This window comes from Lottia gigantea (genome assembly GCF_000327385.1).
Source record: "Lottia gigantea unplaced genomic scaffold LOTGIsca_84, whole genome shotgun sequence".
NCBI lineage: Eukaryota > Metazoa > Mollusca > Gastropoda > Lottiidae > Lottia > Lottia gigantea.
The window spans coordinates 547,882-567,415 of record NW_008710779.1 but is presented as its reverse complement, the minus strand read 5'-3'; the positions used below and the strand labels follow the sequence as shown (position 1 = coordinate 567,415).

Genomic DNA, 19,534 nt, shown 5'->3' with positions numbered 1-19,534 from the left:
CTTACAATCTCTTTACAATCCAGTTAATAAAAGATCTCAAATTTACAAGGGCAGAAGTTCACTTATGGATCTATATAAATATAAAACAATGTCTAAAATATCAAAATAATTTCACTGCTAAAATAGTGCTGAATACATCAATTGTAGAGCAAAATAGAAATAAAAAAAAACAATGTCTATTATATTATTGTAATGTTTTTGTTTATTTTATTGTAGTGCCTTTTTACATGACCCAAATACTCATCAGTCATAATGAATCAGTCTGGAGCAGAAAATACAACAGGAAGTTTTTTAAGATCAGTCTCTGTCATCTCAGACTATGATGTGGAAGATGAATTTGAATTTCTCTCTCCTATAGATGAAGGAGGAGACACTGCAGATGGTGAAGTCACAAATAAAGGTAAGGAATGTTTTATTGTTATTGTAGTGGCTAGCCACTTTAAGACACTGAGTGTCATATCTCAACAGATTTTCTTACTCATCAATCAATCTGAATGAAACTTGTGGTGAGATCCCACTTTGACAATATTTATTTAGATGAATGGGTTGAATAGAAAATAACTTGAAAACACATGTTAAAACAGGCTTGTATTATTGGAGTGCTGCTCACCTTGCACTGTTTAAATTTTGGGGAAGGGAGGGTTTTATTCTCTCAAATCTACAGGGGTAAGATGGAGTGCAGAACTATATTGAGAAAAAAGCGGTCTGAATCTGCAGGGTATTTTAGTAATATTTTAGATATATAGTAATGTTTACAGTAGCTTCCATTACAATGACTTTGGAAGATGGTAACAAATCTGTTATGACGCATTGCATCAAATTAACCATATCAATTATTGTCCTGGATATAACAAAAACCGAATAATTGTATGTAATGAAGGCTTTGGCAATATCACCTATCACCAATTTCCATTTGAGTGGCTTAAATCAGAATTATATAAAATGTACAATGTAACAAACTTTCTGAATGTGAAAGTATAATAATAACAACAGTATAATGTTGTATATATGTCCTATATTTATTTCCAAGCGATATATATAATATTTGTTTTGATCGCATTTATTTTGATAGTTGATAGTTAGAAATCGGACAATAAACCGAGGCCCTGTGTGCTACAGGCTGTGCACATTAAAGATCCCACGACATTTGGAAATTGAGAAAATGCAGACTATGCTGCTGTCCTGGCAAAATTTCCCTCATTGCACCCTGCATGACCCATCTTCATTAGCCCACATGGTGCAGAAAAGTAGGATGTAAAACTCCATTCGTTTGGATTTTCGACAGCTTCCTATTGAATTAATTTTCCTAAATGCCTTCTCTAATGTACACAATTTGTATCTGATTTTTCAGAAGAGGATGGGGGAGTATGTGTACCCTATAGAGCTGTTCAGGGTCAACCTGTGCCATTTGATGATATACGTGATAACTGCTGGATACCTGCTGTACCTATTGAGATACATATTTCTGATTTTGAAAGACTAGAATCGAAGTTTTTAAATCCAAATTTGTAAGTATTGCCTTCATAATCTGCATGGTGTATTTCCAGAAAATTTGGTACGACCGGGTACAAATGATTGATAACCAGAATGTTTTTCTAGGCTTATGATCAGTGCAGCATACCATTTAATGAATAATTCAAGAAAATGGGCGAGCCACACAATTGTGTCTACAGGTTTTCAATTTGCATGAGAGGATAAGCGTAGTGATATCACTGTTCCAAGTGCAAAGACACACATGCAGTGCGACTTTAATTACATGCTATTTTGTTAACTTTTTATTGTTTGTCAAGCAAAACACATTATGCAAATTTGAAACAATTAGCGCTCTCCTTTGTGATTGAAATTTATATTTTTGAGATAAAATTGTTCTGACTATGCATTGATTTTGTGCTCAGATAATTTGTAATTTGTAAAAAAACAATGAAAAATGTTCCTATTCAAGTCTGTAATTTTGTTAACAGGTACACCATCAATGTTAAACATGGGGAATTTACATGGATTGTTAAAAAGAGATATAAACATTTTCTACAGTTATTTGAACATCTGTCAATATTTCGAGCAAAGCAAAGTTTTCCACTACCTTCTAAAGAGTAAGTATTGATATTTGTGTAAAGCCAATATAATGAGGTTGTAATGGCCTTAATAAGATTAATAAGACCCTGGCAATTTAGATTGTCATTATTTCTGCTGGTATATATATTTATCTAATAGAATGGATTAAGTTACCAATTTCAGTTTGAAAATGTTACTAATAGCTGAAATGGAGATATTTAAATTGTTAATACAGCAACAGTCTTGGTTGCCGATTTTTGTGGCAACGCGAATCTTGATTAAAATCTCACATGTGCCCGCTCTGTCACAACAAGATTATTGCTTTGCCGACAGTATTAATAATATCAAACCAGCTTGATATTTGTTGTCAATTGTCTTCAAGACAGAGCATCATCATCCAATCAGATTCATTTCCTTTCAATTGCATGATCGGCACGTGATTATCAGCATCCGATTTTTTTGTCTTGCTGTTTGATTATATACTAACACTAGTTCAAGGTATAATATTTTGGCATTGTATTTCGAGACAAAAGCTCTCAAACTAAATGTTATTGAATTTTAATTTAGCCACAGAGAAAGAAGAAAAACATTAAATAAAGAGAAGATGAGTGTTAAATTTCCCAAGAGGCCAGAAGCTTTAGTTTCAGAGGATTCAATTCCTCAGAGAATGGTAAGATTCTTTCTACTGGATGCAAGTGATTTATTTAAATCAGCATCAAACTTGATTATGCCATTTCTCATATTCATTAGATCTTGAAGGAGTTCAATCTTGAAAGCTTTTAATCAAAGTTTTTTTTTTAGATTCTATGGATGGATTAAGGATAAAGACATATAGATTTAATTTACAATTATTTGACATCAATCTTCCCAACTGGTCTGTAGATCTTTAACACATGGCACAATTTATAACTCTAAAGAGAGAACAAAATGATTTTGATACAAAATCTACCCAAAGCTAGTATCTATCAATTCTTATTGCTCTGTTTCAGAAACAACTTGAAAAATATTTACAAAGCCTGTTGAAAATTAAGTTGTATAGAAATCACACACAAACAGTAAGCATAATATATTTTATTCTCTTTCCTACTTATGGTAATACATAACATATAATTAAATCTGCCTAAAATATATTTTCTGTGAGGGTGACTGCTCATGTTGTCCAAAAGAAGGATTATAGATAATGCAAATGAATATCCTATCACAAAGGTTACTTTGCTATTGAAAACCTGCTGTGACAAATCCAACACACATCCTTTAACCCTTTTCAATTCTTATTTTCACCAACCCTTTTTCATGATTTGTCATGTAATATTTATTATTTTGAAATGACTGTATTTTTATACGCCCACATCTCTCTATGTGGATGTATATTGTTGGCACCCCTGTCCGTCTGTTGGTCCGTCAACATTTGCTTGTAAACGCTCTAAAAAATTAGATTTTTTGATAGAATCAAATGAAATTCGGTTTGTGTATGCATGTTCATTAAACGAAGATCAAGTTTGAATTTGAGCTATTTTCGACAGTTAGAAGCAGAGTTATTGCCCTTGCCCCAAAATCTTGAATATTTACCATCCGCATTACGTGGTGGGCGTGTATGGCTGTGGTCCACTATCTTATATTTTTGTCATCAAAAACAATTTATTTGGTATTTTTAGATAGAATTTTTAGAAGTTAGCCATTTGTCATTCATCAAAGCATTAGGAAATACTAAAGAGAAAGAATGCATGGTAAAGAAATGTTCTGGTGGACGTCGTATACTTACCTGTTGGGGATGTGTTAGAAATTTATCTCTCTTTAGTAGATGGAATAAAAGGTACAATCTCATGTTAAAATTCCTTGCTCTGGCATGTTTGCTAACTCTATTCATATGCCTTAAGTCCAATATTTCAATAAAGCTGTCCTGATAAGGATTGTTTATCCAAAACTCGTGTCAGCAATATGAAATGAGCTCTAGTCAACTCTTCATCTCACAATCATCTTCATAATGTCAAGCTATGACGAACTTCATTCTTATACCTTGACTGCAATAGTCGCTATATCTTCTATAATGGAATGCAGCGATTGTAGTGGATTGTACGCCAGCGAAAACAGCCAATTTGAGCCTTAATGGCTTATTGTTTACATATTATCTGTCGATGACTTTGATTGGCTGTATTTGCTAACGTACAATCCAACCAATCACTGCATTTACAAGAAAGGTGGCTATTGCAGTCAAGGTATAAGATGCATTTTGTAATAGCTTGACATTGTGAAAATGAGTTTGGGGTCATGGGTTTCACTGGCAGGAATGCCCATTAGAACACTTAGTGGTACTCAGCAAATGTGTCAACTCTTCATCCAACACATAGCTGATAATGTATATTTGACTAGTAGCCTATATTTATTTAAATTGATCACTTTGAAAAGAGTCCAGATTTCCTAGCTTAGGGCTATTGTGGACATGCAGTCCAGTGAAGTGTGCAATGAGGGTAATTTTGTCAGGATAGCAACTTTATCTCGTTGCAAGCAAACATTGTCTTGCCCATTCTAGAGCACATAGCACCTTGGTTAATTATTTCATCTGAGCTAGGAAAGGTATTTTTATAACAATGTTCATTTTTACAGGTGGCTAGTCTTAAAAGACACTTTCTTAGCATATATTAGACCTGAAGATGGTTATGTTAGAGATGTTTTATTAATGGATTCCCATTTTAATGTTGAATGTGGAAGTAATGCCACTGGTTCTCAAGATGGTGTTAGCATTGGCAACTTACAAAGGTGTGATATTTTTTACATAGCTTCTAATATTCTAATTAAAAAGCAATTAGTTACGTTTTATGAGGTCAAGTGAAAAGGCGGATATATATTTAGGGTATGAAAGTTAAACATGTTATATCAATTTCAGTCTGTTGGTAATGTTTCCACCCTGGCATAGATTTTATGGTAGTAAGGACATCCATCTAATTATTTTCTAGACTGTTAGGTCTATGTCAGAAATGAAAGTACACGTGTGCTACAAATTTAAATATTAACGTAGGCCTACTAGCCTTAACATTAGGGAACATTAGTTTAACCGGTGCCAATGCCTGATGATTAGTCACTTGTAACCTTTCATCCACCCTAATCTCTACAAGATGCATCATGGACAATGTTCCAGGCTTATGAGAATATCTGTTGATAAAAACTGTGCTGTATCCAACAGTTCAAAGTTTTCATTGCTAATGTTCAATCTGTAAGAACGTTAAAGCTATGTATATTATCTAAATTGTATTTTTGCGTCTTAATTCAGAAGCTCTTTGTTTTGTATGTTTTAGGAATTTGATTGTGAAATGCTGGACTGCAAGAAAAGCTCAAGAATTCACAGAAAGGATCAGAATAAAGGGACAAACTACAGCTTCAGACTTCACCAAAAAAAATCGTTTTAAAGCCTTTGCTCCCATGCGAGAAAATTCATATGCACATTGGTAAGATTCTGTTATCAATGTAGTTAAGAGTGGAAAGAGCCCTGATATAATTGATGTATGGAATTGATATAAAGAAGTTACTTAAAGCAATGCTGATGTTAGCAAATTTCTTTTAACATACAAAAAGTTCTTTTCAATCTCTCTGGGTCTGAGGTGTGTTGCTTAGAGAATTTGAGAATAAGACGCCCAAAAACACGATTTCCTGACATTTCCCGACAAATTTAAGGCTTAGGATTATGTTTTACAGGTTTGTTGATGCTGGTAGTTATTTTGAAGCTGTTGCTGAATCACTAGAAAAGGCTAGAGAAGAAATCTTTATAACAGATTGGTGGTAAGTAAAATATCTGTTTTTAATCATATATGATCAGTATGATTGCTTGCTATGTACTTGAAGCCTTTTTAAGGTTTTGTCAGAAGATTATCTAGTCAATATATACATGATGATGATATAGATAACAGATAGAAACTTACCTTTATTGATCAATGACTCAGAATGTTTGGTGCTTGTTGTTGATGTCTAGCCTAATAGTTTGATCTCTCTCACTATGTCGAAAGTTTGAAATGTATTTCATATTAAGACCATCTGTATCTTTTTCCTATTACAGGTTGAGTCCTGAAATATATTTAAAACGACCAATGACAGAAGGGGACAAATGGAGATTAGATGTAATATTAAAAAGGAAAGCTGTAAGTAATACTACTGCTAGACAATTCATCTTTTTTATATGCCCACAGCTCTCTATGGGAAAGCTTAGTTAATGAAATTGAATTTGATTGTAATATCCTACTATTCTGCTGATGTTTTGTTTAATGAAGACTTGCAAAACCATTCAATGAGGGTAAATTTAGAAACATTAGTCAACTCTTCTACAAGAATCTTGTGCGGTGCTTCAGTTAATTGTCCCATCTGAGCAAGTAAAGGATATATCTATGTCAGTCCCTCCAACTAGCATCAGTTATAGAAAAAACTATTCCAACCTATGCCATATTGCATTCGTAAGTTTGCAAGCCATCCTAGCCCTCCCATTTTCAAAAGAAGAATAGGTCTTTTTCAGTCAATGAAACCTATTATTTTGCAGGATGCTGGTGTAAAGATTTATATTATGTTATATAAGGAAGTAACGGTAGCTTTAAATATAGATAGTGCATATAGTAAATATAAACTATTAGGTTTAAATTCGGAAAATATTAGGGTAAATATACTTGTTTTTTTACTCTCTAGCTAGGCCATTTTGTTTCCTTTATTTCAGTGAGTGAATTCAATCATTCTTTATCTGACAGCATCCATTTTAGACACAGTACCAGACAATGCTTTTTATTGAATATCCCAGAATTCCTCAAAAGTTGTAATTAAGCCCGCACTGAACAAATCATTGGATTGGTTGAAATTGTGCCATACCAGTTTAAAACTTAGATTTTAGTAACAGTGAAGTATCCCAGTGACTGACATCCATTATCAGGCCAGCTAGATTAAAGGGGTTTCATTACAATTAGAATGATATATATACAGAAAGTAAACGATGTGTTTTTTTCACTTTGATTATCAAAAGTGATACAGACAGCTGAAATTAGGACATATTTCAAGAGACCTATATCCCTTATCCATCTGTCTCCTTTAGGTCATAAGACATCCTGATCATTTACCAGGAGATGTTTTACTGTGGGCTCATCATGAAAAAATGGTTGTTATAGATCAAAGAGTTGCCTTTCTTGGAGGTATTGACCTTTGTTATGGTAGATGGGATGATTCTCAGCACAGGTGACTTATTTTATATACCTATCTAGATGGCCATATCTTTCTTTCTAGGCAATTCTGCCTGTCCATAAATGTTCACTGAGGTCATCAGTCTCATTAATATTAGACCAAACTTTCGGTCCATTTTCTATTAGCTTTTTTTTTTAATATAGCCACTTCAATTAGGGTCTAATGACAGCCCTCTTGAACGTTTGTCAAATTAACCTTTTAACCTAACCTGATAAACACTGCATTACAAACAAAACCAGCGCTGGAGAAGGTAGAAATTTGATTGGTTAAAGCAGACGTCATCGGGTTAGGTCAAGAGGTTAATTTGAGGAACGTTCAAGAGGGATATTGTTAGACCCTAACTGAAGTGGCTATGTTAAAAATAAAAAAATAAAAAATAATGGAATGAAAGTTTGGTGTAATTTTAATTAGACTGTTGAGGTCATAATAGAAATTACTTTTAATAGCCTTATAAATGGTGTTTGAGAACCAATGGTCATAAAATGTAAGGCAATAAAGTTAGTATATAGGTTTTTGATTGCATATTAACGGCACTCCAGATGTGCATACGGAATAGTGTCATAAGTAAATAAACTGTATCCCTGGTCAATATCTAAGTATGCTTTTTATTTAATTGTAGATTAACAGATCTCGGATACATAATCACACGGCGAAACTCTGTGATAGATCTACCTCAAATTTCTATGTCCAACAAGGTTTGTACAAAAACATTCTCTTTTTTTATATATGTTTTATAGCCTATGTGAAGGCCTATCAGAGACGTTTTCTTCTCTATCCCTTTTATGGTTAGCTCAAAATTTAAGAAATTTTCATTAGTAATTTTCTTAATGACAAATATTCCTAAATATTAAACTGTAGTAAAGTCTCATTTCATTAAATTCACATTAAAGTCACAAAAAAGGAGTTTGATGACACATTCTCAAAATATACACTTTATTACACATTCTCGAAATATAAACTTGATTACACATTCTCAAAATATACACTTGAATACACATTCTCAAAATATACACTTGATTACACATTCTCAAAATATAAACTTGAATACACATTCTCAAAATATAAACTTGATTACACAATCTCGAAATATAAACTTGATTACACATTCTCAAAATATAAACTTGATTACACATTCTCAAAATATAAACTTGATTACACAATCTCGAAATATAAACTTGATTACACATTCTCAAAATATAAACTTGAATACACATTCTCAAAATATACACTTGATTACACATTCTCAAAATATACACTTGATTACACAATCTCGAAATATAAACTTGATTACACATTCTAAAAATATACACTTGAATACACATTCTCAACATATACTCTTGATTACACATTCTCAAAATATAAACTTGATTACACAATCTCGAAATATAAACTTGATTACACATTCTAAAAATATAAACTTGATTACACATTCTCGAAATATACATTTGATTACACATTCTAAAAATATACACTTGAATACACATTCTCAAAATATACACTTGATTACACAATCTCGAAATATAAACTTGATTACACATTCTCAAAATATAAACTTGATTACACATTCTCGAAATATACACTTGATTACACATTCTCAAAATATAAACTTGATTACACATTCTCAAAATATAAACTTGATCACACATTCTCAAAATATAAACTTGATTACACATTCTCAAAATATAAACTTGATTACACATTCTCAAAATATAAACTTGATTACACATTCTCAAAATACAAACTTGATTACACATTCTCAAAATATAAACTTGATTACACATTCTCAAAATATACACTTGATTACACATTCTCAAAATATAAACTTGAATACACATTCTCAAAATATACACTTTAATACACATTCTCAAAATATAAACTTGATTACACATTCTCAAAATATACACTTTATTACACATTCTCAAAATATACACTTGAATACACATTCTCAAAATATACACTTGATTACATATTCTCAAAATACAAACTTGATTACACATTCTCAAAATATAAACTTGATTACACATTCTCAAAATATAAACTTTAATACACATTCTCAAAATATAAACTTGATTACACATTCTCAAAATATACACTTTATTACACATTCTCAAAATATACACTTGATTACATATTCTCAAAATATAAACTTGAACACTATATGTTTCTCTAGATAATTATATTTTTTGTTGTTGTTTTTTTTAGACTTCTAATGATTCCATAAAAGCCAGTAACAATGCTTCATCTTCCAATGAACAGCATAGAAGAATGTCAAATAATGATGAATCTCAACAACACAATATGCATCAGGATGACGATATCCAATACGCAGATGATAACCCTGATAACATCTCCAATGATTTGAATGAAAATACTCAAAAAGGTTCTCATTTATGGATGAAAGCACGTGACAAAGGTCTTCACTTAGATACTAGCAAAGCTGGCAATTTGAAACACAATTATAAAAATAGTGAACAGGACAATGATGATCATATCGATTCTATTGGGGAAAATGGAGGAACTGGTAAACAGACACAAAAGACACAGAATTCATCTAAATTGACTGATATCTCTGCCGTTGCTAGGACAGCTTCCATGTTAGATAGGTATGTACACTCTTTTTGGAATGTCATCTCATTTTTCTGCATCATTAACTAAACAAAAAAGTTTATTTTGATGTATGTTCAAGAGTTGAAAACCTTCAACGTATTACCAAATTATTCCTTACTAGTTATAGATTACTTTTGTTTGAAATTAAAATCACTGTAGACCTACATCTATCTGACAATTTGACACCAATTATATGCATACCTACACATTATGTTCGCTTCTTATAGATTACAAAAAAGGGACAGTTTTGAAGGTGAAAGTCCAGCAAGGAGAAGGTGGAAAATGATTTTGAAAGGTGGTAGAAATGATTCAGAACACGATGATGGCAAACAAGAAACAATTCCTGAAAAGTACCTTGTAGATCAAAAACCGACAAAGCAATCTAAGGTAAGTTGAGATATAGGTAGTTAACAACAATCAAATGTGTTCAAAATGACCTGAGATCAGTATATTACTGATTAACACCAACTTGTGAACTCTGAACAAAAGTAAACTGTGTGTGTTGTTTTTTTGTTGATCATATCTTTGTGTAAATATATGCTCAAGACTCAAAGACTAAGACCAATGCACTCTTTCAATGTGATTAATTAAATTCAAAGCAAACTAAGATTCTCGCATTTATTAGTAGTAAGGACTGAGGATTGCCACTGGTGGCCTGTTTTAAGGAAGATTGTTACTCTGGTATCTTCATAATCTTCCAGATAACTGATATATCATTTACATCAATTACATCAATTTCTTAATTACTGTAAATTTTACAATGTGTCTGACAAAAGCTCCTGGTTTCTTAAAACTGTAATGTGGCTATTTCTAGCAAAGTAAACTTCTAATGCTGTATTAAAACTGTATTTTCTATTCAGTTTGCTAGTCTAGTTGAAAAGCTAAGAGAAAGAAGAGGGTCAGACTCTCCTGAAAGTGAAAGGTATGGTTTTTGTTAGTAAATATTGGCACACATATTTAAAGTTAATAACGGTGTATCCACTGAGAATTGTTAAGCTGGCTCAAAGCTAGCTTAGAGCCAGCTTTATTGCCGAATGCATTGCGGTTACACTGAGTTAATCTGGTTCCCAAACGACTTTAGCCTCGATCACAAAGTCGGGCATTTTTGACAACAACTGATGTACAAGACTACTGTTTTGACCAGTAAGAAATGCAATAGACTGGAAAGACCAGTACGCCCCCTATTGCCGAACGAGATAAAGCTGGCTTTTTGCTTTTCCACGGGTTAAGTGAAAGCAGGCTTTAAGCTCTATTTGTTAATTCTGCACATTTTGGATTCATGGAATCAACAATAAAACAAATTGGCAATATTCAGCAAAGTTTGGAGTGTGACGAAAAAAGGTAGATGTAGACAGAATTCAAAGTGGCGAAGAAATCAAGATAGGGGTATTGACAGGAAATTTTGAATATGAAATATCCACTTTCATACCATTTGATTTGACCTGAATTAAAACCTTTTTAGAACTATCCAATCCAGGGCCAACATGTATATGCTGACTATAAGACCACATCTATTGCACATTTCTTGTAGTATTTCTGTTTGTTTTAGTTGTGATCAGAGAGCGTCTGAAGAATTTCATAGAACTGATAGTGAACAAGCTATTGATGAACAAGGTTTAAAAGTTTCTACTAAATTATGGATTGGCAAAGATTATGTTAATTTTATATTTAAGGATTTAGTTCAACTAGATGCACCATTTACTGGTAGGTTTTATGCCGAACATCACATAATTCCTTGATATATATTTGAAAGGGAAGTTTTACTTCTCCCAAATGAATAGGCCTAGGATGGTTCTGATCTTGCTTAAAGAGAATGAAAGGGGAGCTATCTGGTGGTCTTTGTTGGTTAGATGGGTTTCTTCTGACCACAAAAACGTTTGAAGTCGATGATGTTTTGATGAGCTATTTTTCAGTTAGTAATCTATCTTAGTTCAAATTATTGTCAAGACTACAGAAAATATAGTGTTTTTTCCAGTGTAGAATGAGATATCAGACAATTTTGAAGTTGCAATGCACAAAACAGATGAGTTTACTGTTAAAAGATTAGCCTGTGATATTTTGATCACATAAGACAGGATTATTATTTCTTAACTACTGCCATGAGTGTATGTCTTATAAACCATCTTTATTTTGATATTTACAGATTTTATTGACAGAAAAACTATGCCTAGAATGCCATGGCATGATATTGGAGCAGTCGTTTATGGAAAAGCTGCAAGAGATGTGGCTCGACATTTTATTACCCGATGGAATTTCACAAAGGTACAAATTTGTTAAACTACACAATATTAGAATCATGACATTTTACTTATGATTAGATGTGTTTCAAAAAACTTGTTGTCATGACTTTAGTTGGAGTGTTAATATTGACACCACTCATTCAGAAGATATCAAAACTGTTATAGAGTTTTGCTAAGTGAACATGAGGTTGTCATGTATGGTATTTGAATGCTGAACCTGTCAGCTCATTTAACTGTTTACAAAAACGTTTTTATCTTGACTTCAGGTTTATAATGATTTGAAGTGAGTGTTGTATTTGAGGAATGATTATGAATCATTAAAGTGAATATATTAATTATTATATTTAAAGAATCATGATTGAATCATGAAAATTCGTATGTAAGGTTATTTGATAAATTAAGCATGATTATATTTGAATCATGTGTTGTTTTGTTTGTAGACCAAAAAATTTAAAGAGAAGACTAATTATCCATTATTGATGCCAAGAAATTACAGCCGGTGTTCAGTACCGACATCCATTAAAACAGTTACATATGATGTGAAAACACAGGTGAGACTTTAATTTTAACCACTTGTATATTACAAAGGGGACTGCTTGATTGGAGAGTTCTGCATGTTCGGGATTCAGAGTTGGATCAGAGTTTTTAATGCGACATAATCTGGTTCTGTCTGTTCGATTGAGGCCAGATTGGAGCAGGCCGAACGTGTTCAGAACCTGTCTATCAAGAGCCACCAAAAACTATCAGTCAACTGTTCCTATCCCACCCCCCCACTTAACAGTTCAGAGAATAAACCCAATAAATTGGTGTAACATAAATGTTGTTTGCATTTTTTAATCTCACACCTTTTTCTGCCACATCCATATACCAAACAAACATTGACAGCTAATATTTTTTTCCCTTTCAGATTTTGAGAAGTTCCTGCAGCTGGTCAGCTGGTTTGGCTGAAATTGAAGCATCCATTCATACAGCATATATTCATTGTATAGAAAATGCTAAGCATTATATTTATATTGAGGTAAGAAAACACATGTATCAAAAAGAAATAAGGTATGTGGACTCTCTAAGGTTGACAAACTTAGCCAGATTTGTGATATGTTGTGCAGGAAATATTGTTAAAGAATAAATGATAATAAAATATGTATTTATTAATCAGCATTTGGTTTATCAGTTAATATCTTTAAAGGAAAGCTTATATTTTTTTAATTGAAAAAGGCATTAATATTTTTGTTTTGTCTTTGTAGAATCAGTTTTTTGTTACACAGATAGATGATGGTAATAATTCTCAAAATGTAGTATTAAATGGTATTGGTGATGCACTATATAGGCGTATAATTAGAGCACATAGGTTAGTTTTAAAAGCAATTTTTTTGCATCATAAAAATTTCAGATAAGGAAACCCAAATTATACCTAGCCTCTTCCAATGGTTTTCTAAAATTCCACGTGTAAAATAAATTGCTTTTCATTTCAGATGTCAAGATGAATTTAGAGTGTATGTTGTGATGCCATTATTGCCTGCTTTTGAAGGAGAATTTGGTACTGCTGGTGGAACCAATCTACAAGCTGTGACTAACTGGAATTATGCTTCTATTTGCAGAGGTCAATATTCATTAATAGAAAAATTATCACAGGAAGGTAAATATTCAAATATTCTTACTTAAAGTAGAACTTTTTCACTAGTGATATTTCCCTTGGTATATTTTCTATAGGGTAATTGTCATTCATGACTCTTATAAGAAAAGCATGGTAACAAATTCAAATAGCTGCATGAATTGTAAGAAACAGTGTTTTGCCACAGTATATCTCCTGAGAAAAAATTTGAACAATGTTTACATCATGAATATGTTAATATAAATCTAATATAAATTTTGTTATGATTCGACAATTTCAAATCTTTGTTGTTTTCTTTTAAACATAATGATATTGATTCTTTTTTTTTCAGTTCCTGATCCATTAAAATATGTGGTCTTCTGTGGCCTCAGAAAACATGCTGAATTAAGTGGAAAAATGGTATGATAATATTTATTATTCTTCTGTATTTTTCTTTTCAAGTTTCTTTTTGTTGTTGTCGATTTTTTTTTTGGGTGGAGGGGAGGAGCATTAAAGTCAGAGGATTCAAAATAAAGCATAAGAAGAAGCATTTTGCAACCCTACCTTGGATTGTTTGCTGGGGCTTTCACCCCCCCCAACAATTGTCCCCCTTGTACCCACGCTGGCACTGACACAGTTTTAAAGTAGAGTGGAAACTAATAGAATTTGTGTATTATATTTTTAGATGACAGAATTGATATATGTACATAGTAAATTAATGATAGTAGATGATGATACAGTTATAATTGGCTCTGCTAATATTAATGATAGAAGTATGTTAGGAAAACGTGATAGTGAACTAGCTGTGATAGTAGAAGATAATCAGAAAACTGGTGTTCAAATTAACGGAAAAGAACATATGGTTGGAAAATTTGCATCATCTATACGTACTACTTTATTTAGGTAATACAAACATTTTATACACTTTCATGCATGAGATCTCAAATCGGGGCTGCTCTATGGGTGAGTTCTGCGTGCTCTGGAATCATGGAATCAACCAATAAATTCAATAAAACAATTTGGAACAGAGTTTAGAACAAGTACTAGTAGGTGTAGACAGAATTCAAAGGGCAGAGAAAGAAATAGATGAGAAAATTTTAAATGTTTCATCCGTTCAATTGAAGCCAGAATTAATACGAAAGGAAACTGTTCAGAACTCTCCAAACGTGCGTCACCATTGAGACTTATAGTATAGACATTTTGACAAAAATTCATATTTTTATTTATATTAAAAAGATTTAAGATGAGTTTGAATTGACATACGGGATTTTTTTTATGATTAGATTCTATGAAGTAAAATTTTTTGGTGGTTTATAAGTGGGCAAATAGAGCAAAGGGAAAATTTACTTGATATGATCTAACTTACTTAGGCTGATAGACTGAATAACTGGCTTAAGTTTCATCTTTTTGAAATAATATCAATTAAATGTCCATGTTTATAACTGTTATTATATTACAGGGAACATCTTGGTTTAGACAGTGATGATTTAGATATAACTGATATAGTACATGATGATTTTTATAAAGGTGTTTGGATAAAACAAGCTGTTGTTAACACCACTATTTATGATAAAGTAAGTTTGATTCTTGTGCAAAAACAACTCACTAACCATGCCTATTGAATTTGTAGAATCTCAACTGTTAAAACTCTCTTTACAACCACAAAGCCTGGCCACGTATTTTTGAAACGATCTTAGCTCTAGGATGTCCTAGGGTTTTAACTTCTAACCCTGTTTTAGGACATCCTATCACGAAGATGGTTTCGAAAATAGAAAGCTTGAATCTGAATCTAACAAGTAGGTGCACTGATTCTTGTAAGCAAAGCTGATATCACATGATTTATGACATATGTGAAGATTCTCAATTTTTCAAACTTTTTTTCCAGGTTTTTAACTGTATTCCTTGTGATTTTGTGCATACATTTCAACAACTTCGAGACTACACAAACTCACCATCATTAAGTGAATCTAACCCAAGTGAAGCTCGAGAGAAATTAAAAGGAGTAAAAGGACATTTAGTATTGCTTCCACGAGATTTCCTCAAATCAGAGAATTTGGCTCCTGCTATTGGAACTAAGGAGGCATTATTACCTTCTACCCTATACACATAACTATTTGGATACTGCATGTTTAAAGGAAACAAATATTGAGAGGCAATTTCTTTCATCTGGTATCTACATGTTTGAATGTATTAAAAGATGGGTCCCAGTATGTATTAAGTCAAATCAAGGTTATCGGTGTTTCTTATGAATAATTCAATTATTCTCTAGTTTAAAGGGAGTTAAAGGACACAGATATGCTTGGTTTATCTTACACCTGTTTGAAACACTCATCTTTATATATCTATGGAAGATTATCTCTGCCATAATCGAGCATTGTTATTACTTTAATCCATTATATACACAAAATTGTGATATTTTTACAGGGAATTTTTGGGTTATATATTTTAAGTATATTTTTAACTCCACATATTGTATAAATATTTTTAATTTCATCTCCACATTCACTTAATTTGTGTTTACACAAATTATGTCCAATTCACTTTCTTAATGCTGACAAATGCAACCACATATAACATAAAATAGCTAATGAAAATTAGCATATTATATGTTCAGGTTTCTATATTTAAGCAGATTGGATGTAAATTAATTAATTTAGTTTGTTTACTGAATAATTATAATTAATATTCCAGTTTTAGATTATATTTTCTGCCTTCTTAACCAGACATGTGTGCCATTTTGGGGAGTTGATTTGAGTCTTGAATATATGTAAATAGTCTTTAGAAGTACTAGAAATTCACAAAAATCACATAATTCTTTCAAAAATATCTCAAACTATGAATTGCTTTTCTTATTTCTAAAGATGTCTTTTCTATATGTGGCAGTGTCTCAAAAAAGATGACTCATCTTTTTAACTTTCAAACACAGATAATTCTAGACACAAAAGGATTTGAAGTCTCAAATTTCAATGGTGAGCTGTGAACACTATTACTAATTGGCTAAGCTAAAAATTCCTGTTACTGAGAATAAGGCATGAATGGTCAAAAAAATGGCACATCTGCCCCTTTAATTAACATGGATTCAGTCTGAATATAGATTTACTAGAGTTCAATTTCTGTTATCCATAGCACTTTCTAGAATTTAATCTGACATCACACCTAGGGCATTATAAATTGTAGGGTATGTAGCAACCCGACATCTCAATTCTAAAAAATGTCAACTAGTCAAGCAAATATTAACTTTAAGAAAATCATTAAATTTATGCATTATTCTGTGGGCAGTTATGAATTTAATGTTGAACAAATATTTTAGTAAAGTTTTAGCATATTTATATGACTATATCTTTTTAATTAAATTTGGTTTGGGTTTATATTTCTATATATTTATTTTATATAATTATTATAATTCTTACGAAATAATTTTGTGGCCAGTATTACCTGACACAGTATTTGTGCAATTGTAAAGGACAGCGTTAATGGCACGACTTTGTGAATGGAAGAATAAGTGTCAATATTGATGCAAACTGTTTAATGTTTATACAACCTTGGACCTTTTCGCGATTTTAAAACCCAAGGAATAGTGTCGTCCTTGCTTCTCATCTATGTTCACCAACTATCATGTATATTTTTCAATAAAAGTTTAAAATTACAATGGTAACCTACCATGTATTTTTTTCAATAAAAGTTTAAATGTAATTACAATGGTAACCTACCATGTATTTTTTTCAAAAAAAAGTTTAAAATTACAATGGTAACCTACCATGTATTTTTTTCAATAAAAGTTTTTCAATAAAAGTTTAAAATTACAATGGTAACCTACCATGTATTTTTTTCAATTGCTGCTCTTGTTTTTCAATTGCTAATTATGCTGAACTGGAATTTTGAGGTAGACAATCAGAAGAGGCAATCACTGCCTTGTACTAAATACTTTATGTCTGTTGCATTTAAACTGCATATTTGTATTTGATGTTTGAATATTGATCAAAGGCTGAAAAATGAACTATTTCAATTGGTTGGTTATTCAGATCAATCTGGAGTAGAAAAGTATGGGGTAGAACTTTGTTATGTTAACTTTAAGCTTATTTAATCTATGATTTTCACTCTCAAGCCATAATTGTAAATATGTTATAGACAAATTAGAGACTGAATATTGTAATGAGAATGTATGGTGCTTATGTACTATAAATAACATGTATCTCTGTATATTTAACCCATAAAGTTCTGATTTAACCCTATACCTTCAATTACCACTAATTCTTCTCCAAATGAATTGTTATGTTTTGATTGTTCACCTGCATGTTATGAAAGATGTTGAATATCACCAGAAAAAATGGATCTTGTTAAATTTTTAAAAATGAGTCTCCACATTTTACTCAGTTTCATGTACTAATCACTTTTTCAGGGTGTAGTGTTCTCTCTCGTTATTGGATTATTAAAGGTATACTACCTTTTAGGAGGACCTACAATTTGAAAACTGAAGCCTTGTTTATCAGTTGACTTACTTGGTTTCAAAAAACTATATGCTATAATCCCTCTATAATCCAATAAATCCATAAAACTAAGTAATAATCCATTTAACCATAGAACTGTAATAGATTAACTAAGTAATTATTACTTAGTTAAATGGATATATTGTGTTATATAGAGATTTCATTCTTTAGTCATTGCACCTGGTAAGTCCAACTGATGAATATATGTACATACACTTAATGACCAAGTTTGAGACTATAAAATTTATGTCCATTCTAATATCCAGTCAAATATACAGAAAGTTGGCTACAATTTTTTAATTGATTTATTGTGCAGCTACTATTTGGGCCAAATTAATTTGCTAACTGAGAAAGTTATCCTCAATTTTACAATTACTGAAACAGGCTACCAACATCATATATGCCTACATTTCAAGTAAAATCGTGAATGATTTACAGGGGCAAATAAACCTATTGAAAACACACAAAAGGTAACAGATCAGACAGACATAAGCCTATTTTGCGCCCCAAAAATTTGAAAGACTTACCTTTCTGTAACTTTATTCCTTACACGTTTTTGTCGGTTGTAACCTAATCATAGAGGGTGTATCCTTAGGCCCCTATATTTGTCCCCTGACCAAAACTATATTTTCGATCAATTTGCTTAAATTTTAATTGCGGCAGTTTATTTTCCTGTTGTAGATAACTCTTCAGATACCTCAATCAATAGTGTCGTCTGCGAAAAAAAGGTTTCTGCCATCAAGATCAATTTTAATTTCTTTTATTAGAGAGTAGCCCATAGGCTTCGTTCGATTCGCACTCGGTGATCGCAATATCAAAAACAGCAGTTGGACTGAAACGCACGCAGGTTAGTCATGGGATCGAAAACATACGAAATGTGAAATGGCAGCCTGGGTCTAAATAAAATAAGCTATTTGTTAGGCCTTCTTTTTTTGTAACCTGGAGTTTATGGACCAAGTTGAAGGTCATTGAAGGTCAAAATTCATAAGCCTTCAAAGTGTCATCTACTAACCTACATAAAAGTCTTGAAATATTGTTATATAACAACTGTGTATGGAATGAAATAAACTACTTTTACCAACCTACTTTTTTTGTTTTTAGAGGCCATGGTTTGCCATTTTCGAGGTTTGATTTGGGTCTTGAAAAGTGGTAGGATATGATTGGTTAAACGGATGATAAAACTGCCTATGAAGCACAAAATAGTAAATTTGCCCCTTGCAATTTGAGAATTTGATGAAGGGCGTACCTAAATGAAGATTTTATACTAATTTCTAGCTTGCATCATCAAGTGATCAATAGTTGTCACCTATCAGTTATCGTCTCCAGGCCCTAGGTGCTTTGTAATCTGG

General features: G+C 32.0%; 1 protein-coding gene across 1 annotated transcript; it reads left to right on the top strand.

Annotated features, from left to right (window-relative positions):
- Positions 1–1,920: 1,920 nt before the first annotated feature.
- Positions 1,921–15,808, top strand: LOTGIDRAFT_222671 (hypothetical protein; the record flags this gene model as incomplete). The annotated part of the gene is made up of 22 exons (XM_009067624.1): positions 1,921–2,090; positions 2,620–2,722; positions 3,042–3,107; positions 3,708–3,865; positions 4,657–4,809; positions 5,346–5,495; positions 5,743–5,826; positions 6,101–6,182; positions 6,575–6,688; positions 7,115–7,254; positions 7,880–7,959; positions 9,674–9,863; positions 11,459–11,571; positions 12,011–12,129; positions 12,548–12,658; positions 13,015–13,125; positions 13,352–13,455; positions 13,580–13,743; positions 14,051–14,118; positions 14,384–14,601; positions 15,158–15,272; positions 15,584–15,808. The coding sequence occupies 22 exons, from the start codon at positions 1,921–1,923 to the stop codon at positions 15,806–15,808; spliced, it is 2,838 nt and encodes a 945-aa protein (XP_009065872.1).
- Positions 15,809–19,534: the final 3,726 nt, after the last annotated feature.